The sequence below is a fragment of the Epinephelus moara genome, chromosome 8, assembly GCF_006386435.1.
Source record: "Epinephelus moara isolate mb chromosome 8, YSFRI_EMoa_1.0, whole genome shotgun sequence".
NCBI lineage: Eukaryota > Metazoa > Chordata > Actinopteri > Perciformes > Serranidae > Epinephelus > Epinephelus moara.
The window spans coordinates 44785584-44799973 of NC_065513.1; the positions used below are offsets into that span (position 1 = coordinate 44785584).

At 44.1% G+C, this 14390-nt stretch overlaps 2 protein-coding genes across 3 annotated transcripts in view; one reads left to right on the plus strand and one right to left on the minus strand.

Annotated features, from left to right (window-relative positions):
* Nucleotides 1-632: 632 nt before the first annotated feature.
* Nucleotides 633-9609, plus strand: LOC126394662 (bromodomain-containing protein 3-like). Its single transcript, XM_050051601.1, has 7 exons — nucleotides 633-996; nucleotides 1129-1524; nucleotides 2230-2358; nucleotides 2460-2666; nucleotides 2893-3125; nucleotides 3224-3522; nucleotides 4245-9609. The coding sequence occupies exons 1-7, from the start codon at nucleotides 967-969 to the stop codon at nucleotides 4361-4363; spliced, it is 1413 nt and encodes a 470-aa protein (XP_049907558.1). The 5' UTR covers nucleotides 633-966; the 3' UTR covers nucleotides 4364-9609.
* Nucleotides 9610-12259: 2650 nt separating this feature from the next.
* The window catches only part of LOC126394679 (putative uncharacterized protein BRD3OS), a 4578-nt gene continuing 2447 nt past the window's right edge, over nucleotides 12260-14390 (minus strand). For both annotated transcript variants that reach the window (XM_050051674.1, XM_050051673.1), the window contains one exon: nucleotides 12260-14170. In XM_050051674.1, coding sequence (XP_049907631.1) covers nucleotides 13675-14052 — 378 coding nt within the window. In that variant the 5' untranslated portion in view covers nucleotides 14053-14170 and the 3' untranslated portion in view covers nucleotides 12260-13674. The remainder of the gene's footprint in view (nucleotides 14171-14390) is intronic.

A 14390-nucleotide genomic window follows, 5' to 3' on the forward strand; every position in this document is an offset into this window, starting at 1 on the left:
CACATACAGTACTATTGTTACTCCAGGTACACATGAAGTGCTACGGTTACTACAGGTACACATACAGTGCTACTGTAGTACTCCAGGTACACATACAGTGCTACTGTTACTCCAGGTACACATACAGTTCTACTGTAGTACTACAGGTACACATACAGTGCTACTGTAGTATTACAGGTACACATACAGTGCTACTGTTACTACAGGTACACATACAGTGCTACTGTAGTACTACAGGTACACATACAGTACTACTGTTACTACAGGTACACATACAGTGCTACTGTTACTCCAGGTACACATGCAGTACTACTGTAGTACTCCAGGTACACATGCAGTACTACTGTTACTACAGGTACACATACAGTACTACTGTAGTACTCCAGGTACACATACAGTACTACTGTTACTCCAGGTACACATATAGTGCTACTGTAGTACTACAGGTACACATACAGTACTACTGTTACTCCAGGTACACATACAGTGCTACTGTTACTCCAGGTACACATACAGTACTACTGTCACTACAGGTACACATACAGTGCTACTGTTACTCAAGGTAAACATACAGTGCTACTGTTACTCCAGGTACACATACAGTACTACTGTTACTCCAGGTACACATACAGTGCTACTGTCACTACAGGTACACATACAGTGCTACTGTAGTACTACAGGTACACATACAGTGCTACTGTAGTCCTCCAGGTACACATACAGTGCTACTGTTACTACAGGTACACATACAGTACTACTGTTACTACAGGTACACATACAGTACTACTGCAGTACTAACAGTACTTTTTCTGTCTCTCTGTCTCAGTGAGTCAGCAGGCGGAGTCTTCAGCCTCCCCTCCCCCCTCCTACCCCTCCCCTTCTCCCTCTCAGACACCTGTCATCTCAACCACGCCCACACCGGTACAGACCACACCCCCCGTCTCTGCCCCGCAACCCCCGGCAACCATGATGCCGTCTGCACAGCCTGTTGTAAAGGTAACAGATGTGTGGTGTTGGACAGCATCACGTGACCCAAGTTAGAAAAGAATACACTGATACATCTGACTCCACCCATCTGTCCGTCTCAACCTGTCTGTCTCTTTCTCCACCTGTCTGTGTCTCTAACAGAAGAAAGGTGTGAAAAGGAAAGCCGACACCACCACTCCCACCACGTCGGCCATCTCTGCTGGTCGCGCCGACTCTCCGTCCGCCCAGGACACCAAACCGGCCAAACTTGGCTCGTCCCGCCGTGAGGCTGCTGCCCGGCCCGCCAAGACCCGAAGGGAGACAGTTGAGGAGGTGGCGGGGGGTGAGGTGGGAGGCGGCGGAGGGGGAGCTGGGAGGAGTAAGGGCGGTAAGCTCGGTGAGCAGATGAAACACTGCGACGCCATCCTGAAGGAGATGCTCTCTAAAAAACATGCCGCTTACGCCTGGCCCTTCTACAAACCAGTGGACGCAGAGGCACTGGAGCTGCACGACTACCACGACATCATCAAACACCCCATGGACCTCAGCACTGTCCGGGTAATGCTCACATGTCCTCATCACATACAAAACACACCGCTGAGTTCAGAGCAGGTGTTGAGTCCTGTGTCATCAGTGTAGATGTGATGTCTGGTCTAATGTTCAGGGATCCATCAAGAGGCCGATTTAAAAAAACAAAAAAAAGAAAAATCAGAGGCCCTAGAATGTATCCCAGTGGGAGTATGTGCAGCTTGTTGAATTTACTGCAGTTATAATCACCAAGAGGAGCTGAAGTCACAGCCGTGTAGATAATATGTGAGCTGTCAGACGCTCCAGCCTGAGTTAAAAGGTAATAGTCACAGTATCAACAGTGGTTTCTGTGAAGTGCTGTAAAGTTTAGTTGATTCAAAACACACATTTTCCCCACAAATACAACATGCTAATGTTTTTAGCACAAGCCTATGGCATTTTACATTGTATAAATTAGCCTAGCAGCTAGCAGAGATTTCCTCTTCTCATATGAAGCCAGGGACAACAGCAATATTTAACAAAGGTAACATTACTAAATTCAGCTCCATTACAGCTCACAAGGTNCCTCTGCTCATATTTCAGCCAGGATAAATCACACACAGTGTGTGGAGGCTTTATTGTCTTCACAATTTATTGTTTCTTATCTGTGAAATTAAAGTAACCGTGTCAGTTCAATGCAGAAGTATAAATTCCGCCTTAATTTTTACATTTTTAATATCTGTTTCCCCCCGACAGAAAAAGATGGATAAAGGAGAGTACAGCGATCCTCAAAGTTTCGCCACTGACGTCAGGTTAATGTTCTCCAACTGTTACAAGTACAACCCTCCAGACCACGAGGTGGTGGCCATGGCCCGCAAGCTGCAGGTACATACAACCTCCAGAACGTTCCAGAACATTTCAGAATCTTCATCTGATTGATTTCTCTGCTCAGTAAATATAAATCTTTCTCTTGTCTTTGTCCTCAGGACGTGTTCGAGATGCGTTTCGCTAAGATCCCAGACGAGGGCCTGGAGCCGTCAGTCCCATCTACAACACCAGTGGTCAGTAAAAGCACCGCCTCCTCTGACAGCAGCAACAACTCCTCCTCCGACGAATCGTCTGACTCAGAGGAGGAGCGAGCCACGCGGTTGGCTGAGCTACAGGAGCAGGTTGGTGCTGCCGACCAATCACAGGTCAAGAACATCCTGGTTTTCTTCTTTTTTAATATTGTTGTAGATTTAATGAAACTTAAGAAATTCTGTTTATTTGATTTTCTAGAAATTATTTTTGATATAAAAATACTGATCCTACTTATGAGCACATGGTTTTAGATTGATTTCTAGAATGACTCACCTGTGGAAGGCGTTTCTAAATATTGATGGGAGGTTAGAGGTATTGATAATCAGTGTATTCCACCAGTTGAAGGCGGTGCACGAGCAGCTGGCGGTCCTGTCCCAGGCTCCTGTCAGCAAGCCAAAGAAAAAGAAAGAGAAGAAAGACAAGGAGAAGAAGAAAGAGAAGGAGAAAGACAAAGGGAACAAGGGCAAGATGGAGGAAGAGAAGAAGCCCAAGGCTGCTGCTCAGCAGCCCAAACCAGCCAATCAGAAGAAAGCGCCGGCCAGGAAAGCCAACAGCACGGTGACCGCCACGAGGTACGTCTCAGTTAGTTTCCTTTTTCTTTACATCAAAGTTTTTTAGGAGATTTTTCATGAAACTGCTGGGACTGAATTCAGAGTGACTGTGTTTTTAGGCAACCTAAGAAAGGCAGTAAGGCGTCGGGCGGTGGCTCAGCCAACGGAGACGATGGCGAGGAGTCATCACTGCCAATGTCGTATGATGAGAAACGCCAGCTGAGTCTGGATATAAACCGGCTGCCGGGGGAGAAGTTGGGCCGCGTCGTTCACATCATCCAGTCCAGAGAGCCATCGCTGAGGGACTCCAACCCTGACGAGATCGAGATCGACTTTGAAACCCTCAAACCCTCCACACTTCGAGAGCTGGAGCGCTACGTCAAATCCTGCCTTCAGAAGAAGCAGAGGAAGCTACTGCGTAAGTTCTGAGTATTAATATACCACATATATACTACTACTCAACACTACTCAGGTACGTCCTCGACACTACTCTGGTACATCCCCAGCACCACTCGGTTACGTCCTCGACACTACTCTGGTACATCCCCAGCACCACTCGGTTACGTCCTCGACATTACTCGGGTATGTCCTCAGCACTACAAGGGTACATCCTCGACACTACTCTTGTACGTCCTCGACGCTACTTTTGTATGTCCTCGACACTGCACGGATATGTCCTCGATACTACTCAGGTATATACTCAACACTACTTGGGAACTTTATGACACTACACGGGTACATCCTCGCCACTACTCGAGTAATTCATCGACACTTCTGGGGTAAATCATCGACACTACGTGGAAAAATCCTTGACACTACTAGGGTATATCCCCGACCCTACTTGGGTACGTCCTCGACACTGCACGGATACGTGTTGATACTACTTGGGTATATCCTCAACACTACCCAGGAACTTTTTGACACTACTCGGGTGCATCCTCGCCACTACTCTGGTAAAACCTTGACACTACTTGGGTAAAACCTTGACACCATTTGGGTACATCCTCGACACTACTCTTGTACGTCCTCGGCCCTGCACGGATACATCCTCGATACTACTTGGGTACATATGGGACACTGCTTGGGTACATCCTCAGTGACACGTACATCTGTTCATGATTTCTTTCTTTCTCTCTGCAGAAAAGGCAGCTGGAGGCGGGGCCTCAGGAGGCGGAGCTAGTCGTTTGAGTGGCAGCTCTTCTTCCTCCTCTGATGACAGCTCCTCAACAGGAACCTCCTCCTCCTCTGACACAGACTGAACACACACACACACACACACACACACGTTACTGAATTCACACACTGATTACACACACAGAGGTTTATCCACGCCACACACACACACACACACACACAACTCAATCTATACAGTTAACACACACAGATACACACTTACACCCACACATCCATGTAAACTTCCATCCTGAACAAACTCACACACAAAGACAGAGATACACACTCTGAACTTCTTACAACACACACACATACACACACACACATATAAACCACACACACACACGCCCAGACGTGGAGACTGTATGTAAATAGGCTGACCTGTTTTTTAGCTCCTAGTGTTTTTTTTTTTTGTTTTGTTTTGTTTTGTTTTTTTCCCCCTGGAGGAATGCCGACAGATGGATGAGGAGGAGAGGAAGACAGTGACAACTTCCAGTCAGAGAAGAAGGAGGAGGAGGAGGAGAGACAGACAGCCCGTCTGTCTGTCTGTCTTCCTGTCTGTCCGTCTGCCTGTCTGCCTGTCTGTCTGGGAGTCGTGTTGATCTTCTCTGAACACTCGAGCATCGTTGCCATGGAGGCTTTCTTCTTCTTCCTCTTCTGGGACGGCCGGCTGCGACCCCTGACCTCTGAAAACATTCCAGAAGCATCTGTAGAGAATCATGGGAGGAGGAGGAGGAGGCGATCTCAGTGGGTTTTACTCTGATCAGGGTTTCAGATAGTGATTGATTGATTGATTGATTGGAAGCAGAGCGCCTGCAAAGAGTTTCCTCAGATTTTTGTCTACAGGGTGGAAACGCCTGCGAATGGAAATGTGTTGATGCCACACAAGTAAAAAAAAAACACAGCTGATCAGTATCAGGTGATAAAATTTTACAAAAAAAATTTCCCATTACAAGAATTTTTTTTCATAAAAAATGATGCTTTTCTTGTTGTAACAAGTTTAACATGAAAACCCTTTGTGAAAACGTGAAACAAATGTTATAACAGGAAACTTTTCGTGTCATCACCTGATACTGATTAGTTTTGGGTTTTGTGAGACAAAGTTCAGAGCATCGTGGGAGCCAATCACGTTGTAAACCACCAATCAGCTGTCAGAGGCTTGAAACTTGGTGCTGAGGAACGATCTGTGGTGTCGTAGTGACGTCATCATGTAGTGGTGCGTTTGAGTGTTTGTAAAGATCCGGTCACAGTTTATCACTTATCTTTATGTGAACAAACTGAAGGTGCGTTCAGGTCCTCGTTCTGGTGTCGGTCTGCAGTGTTCTGCAGCTTTTTGTCTTGACTGGAAAATCCAGTCGTTATTGTACAGACGACAAAATGTCTTAAAGCATCATATTTCCTGTAGTGATCTGGTCTGATCTGGTTCCTCTGGTGGTCAGCAGAGTTCGAGTTAACTACTCCGAACAGCTGCTGTTGTAAACGTGACTGTCGTGTGGAGGTGTGGTGTGAGAAGATGGAGGTTGTTACGTTGCAGTGACACAAGAATGTGGTTCAAACTGCCGATTGGTTCACTGTGGAGGCATTGAACGCATCATCGTTAGAGTTGGGTCGATTTCTGGTGTCCGAGCTTAAACTGGTTAGATTTGATACAGACCAGCTAACTGACGTTTGTCATTATGGCAAATGAAAAAGTCGCCTACATCATCGGCCTGTGCCGACAGTGTCACGGCGCGAAATCCAACATGTACTGTGTTAATAATATTATGTTTATAAATGGAGCCACCAGTGTCTGAGCGGCTGTGAGCCGAGGCCGCTGTCTGCAGCAGGAAGGAGATTATATTTCAGGAGATGGGAGGGGCAGAGCGGCGTGTGTTTTGGGGTGGTGAGAGGAGATGTAGCAAGAAAACTAAAACTGCACCAATATGACAACATTTTGGATTTGAATCCAACGGAAGAGGCGTCCTGAATAACCACGAGTGACGCAGCGCTCTTTGTGAGCTGAACTTTCAGATGGCGTGTTTCTATTTATATCTTTCGCTTACAGTGGACGAGGAACTGCTGGTTGATGAAGTTAGGATTAATTATCGATGTGATGTCGTCTTATTTTAGTAAGAATATCTGATGAAGGTGTGAGCTGACCGGAGGCAGATCAACAGGGAGCTGAACGTTTCTGCCAAATGACCCTCGCTAACATTTCCTGCTGGTGATTTTGTCATTTCCATCAAAAATCCCATTATAAATGTGTTTTTAATAAGTAGCCTTACAGAGTAGAAAGGTCGTCAGTAGGCTACTTACCCATCGTTGAAGTGGTTACGTCTCTGATCTGATCTGAATCAAACAGCTGATGTTTACGTGTTGTGTTTACGTGAAGTAACAGAAGTGGCTATTCGATGGACTCAGTGTGGACGGGGAGCTCTGTGAGGTGATGTGATGCGATCGGACGCTCGTTTATAGTTTTGATGTGGTTTCATTAAGTTCCGCTCGGCGGCAGCTGCCGAGTGCGACACCTGGTCGCATCGAGTCAATCTTAACTGTGATGTCACTCCAGTTTAAAGTGGTGCTGCGATCGGTGACAGTTTCTCGAATGTGACGCAGGTTTATTTAAATGATCTCAACACATCGTCATCACTTTAGATTCTCTCTGCTACAAGTTTCAGGTCTCTGCAGGAGTTTTTTTTTATTAAAACTAGAATCACAGAAGTTTTTATTTTTTAATCTTGAAGTTATCAGTTAATCTGTCAGATCATTTACAATCGATCAGCTGATTTATGCTCTAAGGTAAATCATGAAGAACTGAAAACCCTCTGAGACCAAACCGTCCTCTGCTGGTCCTGAACGCCACACCCACACCTACTGTCTATCCCCGGGGTCAATGGGGGGGTGGGGTCACCAGGCTCAGACCCAGGCACCCCCCACCAACCAGCGCCGGCTCTGTCAGCGCAGAGCGAGACAAACTTCTGTTGTTTTTTTTGTTTGTTTGTTTTTTTAACACTACATTTCCTTTATTTTTCAGTTTTAATTTTTCAGGTTGTGTGCTGAACTTGTTTGTGTCTTATAAGGTTCTCTATATAAAAATGTCTTTGTACCGCTGTCCTGTTCAACCCCCCCACTGCCGCCACCACCACCCCGCCACCGCCAAAACAAAACCACTCATACTGTAACCCCCCACCACCACCACCACACCATGGATACTTCCTGTCAGAGTTCAGACTGAACCAAATATGAGGAGGAGGTTAAAAACGTCTCCGTTCTTTTAAACTTTATAATTTTATCCGATTTTCAAACTTTGACCAAAAAAACCCCAAAACAATCTGCTGGGAAAGAAAGTTCCAAAAAAAGAAACTGCGAGTGTAAAAAAAAACAAACAACTTCAATGAACCGTGAGAGAAAAACAGCTGTTTATTTTTTCATCAATTATTTTTAGGATCAATTATTGTCTTTTTAAAATGTCCAAAATAAAGATGAACTCACACGAGGACGCAGACGTCAAATTATTTTCTTTCTGCTCAGATCATAAAAAGTTTTTGTGAATGTGAAGAAAAATCAACAGTTTGAATCAGCGAGATGAACTTCCTGTTTAACTTCCTGTTTAATTTTAGAGTTTTAAGTAAAGTTTGATGTGATTGGCTGCGGCGGCCTCGTCAGCTCAAACCTTTTAAACACAGCAGCAGATTTTTATTTCGATGTCGTGTTCATGGTGATATCACAGCCTCATGGTCACCTGACTGAGCTGCAGTGAAGTGTCCTTATGTTTGGGATGCAGCTGACGTCTCGTGGTGATGTCAGACCCCTGATGTCATAGTGTTTCCTGTCACCTGAGAACGTCGTACTGTAAAACGTCGGCGCTCTGTGAGAACGGCGTGTGACTGGAGCCCAAAGTGACATCATCAAATGTCTTGTTTTGTTCCACCAACATGAGATCTGTCCAGTGTAGGAGCGAGGACAGCAGCAGCTCCTGGAGACGGCTCATTTTGTTTGAACACATACAAATTATAAAAACAGTCGCTAATTAATTTCTATAAATCAAAGAAGTGATTATTGGACGAATCATCGCAGCTCCACACACAAACATTAACTCATCACGCTCTGCTCTGATTGGTCGGTTAAAGGCTGTGATGCTGGACGCTCATCACAGAAAAGTCTTCTCTAACAGAAAGATAGAATTTCCAATTTTCCATCATGTTCTGAACGCAGCACGGTGAGACAGCAGGCGGGGGAGGGGCACCACTTCCTTTTTCTCTTCTGACCTCGTCGTGTTTCTGCTGATCGGATCGATCAGGACGAACCAATCAGATTGAATCATGTGACTCTCACACCCACAGCTCACCTGTCGATCTGTCTGTCTGTCTGTCTGTCTGTTTGACCTTTGACCCCTGTTTCGACGACGCTGGACCAGCGTTGTGCTGACTTGTCGTCATGGATACAGACACAGCCGGTGGTTTTTGGGTCGTCACCTGTCAGTTCTGCCTCCTCCTCTGTGATTGGTCGAAACCCCACCTGTCTGTGAACTCAGAGCCTCTGAGTGGTTGAAGATATTGATTATTGATCAATGGTTTAATTTCAGTTCAGCAGCTTCACAGCCACACAGACGAACTTTTAACTGATGATGAAAAAATATTAATTGATTTTTAATCCGATAATTCTGATGATTCATTTCTGTTTTTACACTTTTCAAAGATCGTTCTGATTTTGTGTTTCGTCTCATTTCAAACCGAATCTGATGTTTTTCACGGCCTGCATCAGTGGGCGGAGTGTATTGGTTGTCATGGAGATGTTCAGTTATGGTGGGAATTCGTTTGTGCTTTCTGTTGTCGGGCTGACGAATCTTGTCGAGACTTAAACAGGCTTTATTTTGGACATTTTACAGATGGATCAATAACTGATAGATAAGTGACCACACACACACACACACACACACACAGACTTCCTCCCAACGTGACGGACAGACAGATGGACAGCAAGACAGCCGGTTGCCACAGTAACCCTCCTCTGTTTGTTTTTAGTTGATGGTCGAGCTTTGATGCTGATAGTTAATTTTTGTATTTTAATAAGAAAAAGGAAAAAAGTGATTTTATGTATTTGCATGCACTCCGGCCGTACGTTCTTTCTTCCGTATGTTTGAGCACTGTATAGTAGCTGTATAGTAGCTGTCTGAGGTTTAGATCCAACTCCGCTCGATAGAGTAGAGACTCACGGAGAGACAGAGACACGCAGAGACGCAGAGAGGACGAACCGACGAAAAACCAACAAGTGAATTATTTGATGTAATTACTGATATGGGATCCTTATTTTCTGAGTTCCTTTGTTTTCATAAATAAACACGTAAACTGAAGCTGACGCCGAGTCGACTCTCATTCACACACATACTAAATGTTTCTGTCTGGACACTGACGCCAACCGCTCACCGAAAAAAGACCTTAAACAGACTGAAAGGAACAGTGTGTCAGATATAAGGGGATTTAGTGACATCCAGCAGTGAGGATGTCAGATTACAACCAGCCAATACCTTTGTAGTTTTTGTAGTATATTTTATTATTATTTAGTGTATTTTAGTGCGACATGTAAGGCTTAATTTCCCCTGAGCTAAGGGACTTACTTAAAGGTGTTGAAGAGAATCCCTTAAAAGTGTTTCCTTGGTTAAGGAAACCATTAAGGCATTTACTGCATTGAGAAAGATTTTAGTTTCCATGTGGACTCATACGCTTCTGACACTTAAGGTCTTTTGTGCAACAGTTTAACTAAGTTTAAGGGATTTCTTAGGTATAAGCCCCAAATAGGGAGAAAACTGTCCTGGACTGAAGGAAAAGCTTAAGGTGTTTTGTGCAATGGTTCAACTAATGGGTTTACTAACTCAATTTCCAAGTAAAGGTTTTAAAAAGCCTTTACTTGGAATTTGAGGAAAATCTAGAGGTGTTTCATGCAATACTTTAGCTTTATGAAAATTATAAGCTGCAGGTAAAGAGAAAACCTTTCTTTAAAAAAGCAATTTGGAATTTGAGGGAAATTTTAACTGAAAGTGTTTTGTTCAACAGTTTAAGGAATTTCTTAAATAGAAACTCAAGATAAGAGAACTTTAAATACTTGAGTGAACCTTTTATGAAAACCTGAAGGAAAAGACTTAAGGGTACTGTGTGTTTTATAATTAGGAAGCTTTAACTTAGACTTTAAGGAAACTCTTAACTCAAGGTGTTTTGTGCAATAGTTTTTTAATTGATTTCCCAACATAGGCCCAAGATAAGGAGAAACCCTTAAATACTTAACTAAACATTAAAGATAACTGCAACAAAAGACTAACGGGTGTTTTTCATTGAAGGAAGCCTTGACTCCGACTTTAAGGGAAATTGTTTTTCTTCACTTAAGGAAGACTTAACTCAAAATTTAAAGAAACTTGATATTTTGTGCAACAGTTGAAGCAACTTCAAGGGATTTCTTGAGTATAAGCCCAAGATGAGAAAATCTGAGAAACTCAAGTTGACATTTTAAGAAATCAGAATCAGAACCTTAAGGGTGTTGTGTTTTTTATTTTAAGGAAGCCTTTATTTAGATTCTAAGGAAAATCTTAACTAAGGTGTCTTGTGCAACAATTTAAGTAACTGAAACTGACGTTTATATATAAGCCCAAGATAAGGAGGAAATGCAACCATAAGTTTAGATTAAATTTGTATACACTATATCATTACGCGTATAAAGATTAATTGTTGGTAACAGACGAGGGGTTGTATTCACAAAGCCTCCTCGTGCTAAGAGTTGAGGGACCGTGTTCACAAAGCCTCCTCGTACTAAGAGTTGAGGAACCGTGTTCACAAAGCCTCCTCATGCTAAGAGTTGAGGGACCGTGTTCACAAAGCCTCCTCGTGCTAAGAGTTGAGGGACCGTATTCACAAAGCCTCCTCATGCTAAGAGTTGAGGGACCATATTCACAAAGCCTCCTCGTACTAAGAGTTGAGGGACCGTGTTCACAAAGCCTCCTCGTGCTAAGAGTTGAGGGATCGTATTCACAAAGCCTCCTCGTGCTAAGAGTTGCTCCCAGTGATGGAATTCTGAGAAAATTCTTAGAATTGTGACGCACACGTGAGCACGGTGCACAGAGAGGCAGTCAGAGCTACAGGCTACAATGAGGCTAAAAACAGAGTTCAAATGAAGTTTTTCCAAACAACTTTTTATGTCGGGGCTTCAGGACACTTGGATCACTACGGACGAGCAGTATGGAGATATTTTGTGGTTTCAATTATGTGTTTTTGGACGTTTGAATCTGGGGCGCCGTCAGCCTCCATTAGGTGGAGTTGTGTTGCTACCTCCTCTCCCCTTGGATCTCTGCAAGTGATGTGAGGACTCTAAAACTTCACCTGAGCCTCCCTCGGCATATGGGTGAGTAGATAATGGCTGAAGTTTCATTTTTGGGTGCACTATCCCTTTAAAGGAGCAGTCGGTGATCTAAAGTGATTTATCTGATTTTCCCATAATGCACTGCTCCCTGCTGCCAGAAATGTACTTTTACACACCTTTTTCTATATTAACATTATTTATCTTAATTCACACTCATGTTTTTGTTTTTAATTTTGTGACTGTTTTTTTTATCAAAACATCTTTTCAGTTGATCAATTTCTGTTGCGATCTCTGTCAGGAGCAGCTGTAAATAAATTGTTGGTATCATCTGTAAATGCAACAAATGTTAATGTCTCTGAAACTCGACATGAATCATTGATATACAACAGAAACAGTTATGGTCCCAGTACTGCCCCCTGGGGACACCACAGGTAATGTTACCACATGATTAATATTCACTCACCTAAACAAACTTCTGCCTGATTTGTTTGTTTTTTTATGATGTTTTAACCTTTTCAACCTTTTTAAATGACTTCATATCCTGCTGGTAGATTCATCATTAATAACACATCATTATTGATTATTGATTATATACTGTATCAATAATCTGAATCTGTAAAGGAACTAAATCTGTGCAGTAAAAATATTTCACTCTGAGACGCAGTCAAGAAGGAGAAAGTTGCAGAGAATAGAAATACTTTAATAAAGTACAAGTTCCTTAAAAATGTGTACTTCAGTGCAGCAGATGACCTGTGACTTGTTCAGGACTAGAAACAGAGTTTCCGACTTGGTTTTGGGACTCGTTGGTCTTCGACTCAAGTCTTGAGATTTAGTTGTAAAACAACGCCGTCGTCCAGGAAGAATAAAAACATTTGCCGACTCAGTTCAAACTGTAACACTCCTGATGACATCACTGAGTCTGGATCCCTTTAAAACTCCTACATTTCCCACAATGCCCTTTAACCTCTGACTGCTGTCAGACAGAGATGTCCTCCGACACGAGTGAAACAGAATCCAAGCCTGTCCATTAACTCCTTTTAAAATGCTGCAGACTCCCGCTCTTGCAGACTTTACATGATGGCGGTGAAGACGTCACATTACGTGCTTCTGAAGTAGGCGAGAGCTCAGTCTACAAGTCCAGAGGGTGGAGATCTGGATCCAGCCTCAGACTGAAGTCTGAATCATTCAGTCCGCAGGAAGAGGAAACTCACCTGAGTCCGAAAACAGACGATTCAAACCAGAGTGCCGTTTTAACTTCCTGTAAACATTTTCCTGTAAAAAGTTTCACTGAAATTTCATGTGAAACTGAAGCTCAGGAAACTTAGACTCACACAGATGTCGTCTGACGATCATCTCAAACAACATGACATCATCGGCTGATCATCCGGCCCCAGCTCTAAAGATTCATCTGGTATAATTCCAGTTATTTAACTCATCTACCAGCAAACATTTCAACATGGACCATACAGAGAATAAAATCTCCAATAATCAATACATCAGAAATAAATATCAGAGTAATAGAAAATAAAAAAATAAAAATGTTGTGCTCTGATCTGTCGTTGTTCTTATGAAATATGAAATGAAACCATGAAAGGTGAAAATAATTTCAGAGATTAAAACTGTTCACAGAAACATAAAAAGGATTCAGTTCATTTAAAGTCCAGACGATGTAGTTCTTTACAGGAAATGATGCAGAGATGAGCGACATGTCACATGACAGTAAGGTCACACACAGGTGGCGCTACAGAGCTGCTATGAAGTCCCTTTTCACTATTTGTGGACATTTTCAGCTGCTGTTCTTCTTCTCTGAGTTAACCGCTAACTGCTAACTGCTGCTTTTTAAATGTCCTGCGGTAGGTCGCCCACAGAACACATCGTCCAAACGTCCCACCTGTCCTGTCCATGGTCCCATCCTGTCGACTGTCCCTTTCACACAGACACTGACTTGGTGCTGTCACTTCCTTCAATGGCAGATTAGACGCGCAACGACTGTCTCCACAGTCTGTGATCGAGATCGTAACGGCGTGATGTTCCTGCCTTGGACAGGAAGTGTAAAACATGAGACATGAGTCTACATGAGGTTGCAGATCCTGGAGCGTCCCTCTGCGTCCTCCAGGCCCCTCTTGTCCCGGATCAGGACGGCCTGGTTCCCGTAGCTGCTGTACCAGGCCGACTGGCTGCGGCTCAGGTAGGTGGAGGGCGGCGCCACCTGCAGATCCTGTTGCTGCTGCTGCCAGATCAGCAGAGACGTGTCCCGGTACCGCAGCCGGGCGAAGGCCTCTGACAGGGCCTTCTCTGCCAGGGGGGGACGACCGGGACTGGTAGAACCAGGAGGGGCAGGGGGACCAGGGGGATCAGGAGATCCAGGAGGATCAGGAGGACTGGGAGGACCAGGAGCTTCCTCTGCAGCCGTCTGCTCCTCTACAGCAGCTGGATCACAGTCGGACATGTTGGAGGTGTCGTCATGGAGACAGGAGAAATGTCCAGGAGCAGAACGGCCCGGCCCGGTGAGGACCGGCTCAGGTCCAGGTCCAGGTCCATGTCCAGGTCTGATCCTTCAGCAGAACCTGACGGAACAAAGGCAGGTGAGACGATCAGTTCATGCTCATGTTCTCTTTATAAACACACTTAGTTTATTTAAGGAACACTTTAATACAGCGTTTTTACTTAAAGGGATAGTGCACCCAAAAATGAAAATTCAGCCATTATCTACTCACCCATATGCCGACGGAGGCCCTGGTGAAGTTTTAGAGTCCTCACATCACTTGCGGAGATCGGCGGGGGGAG

Coding starts and splice junctions, on each gene's coding strand:
- LOC126394662 (XM_050051601.1), top strand. CDS start 967: ATGATGCCGTCTGCACAGCCTGTTGTAAAG. Junction 2,359..2,459: donor CCATGGCCCGCAAGCTGCAG/GTACATACAACC, acceptor CTTTGTCCTCAG/GACGTGTTCGAGATGCGTTT. Junction 3,126..3,223: donor AGCACGGTGACCGCCACGAG/GTACGTCTCAGT, acceptor CTGTGTTTTTAG/GCAACCTAAGAAAGGCAGTA.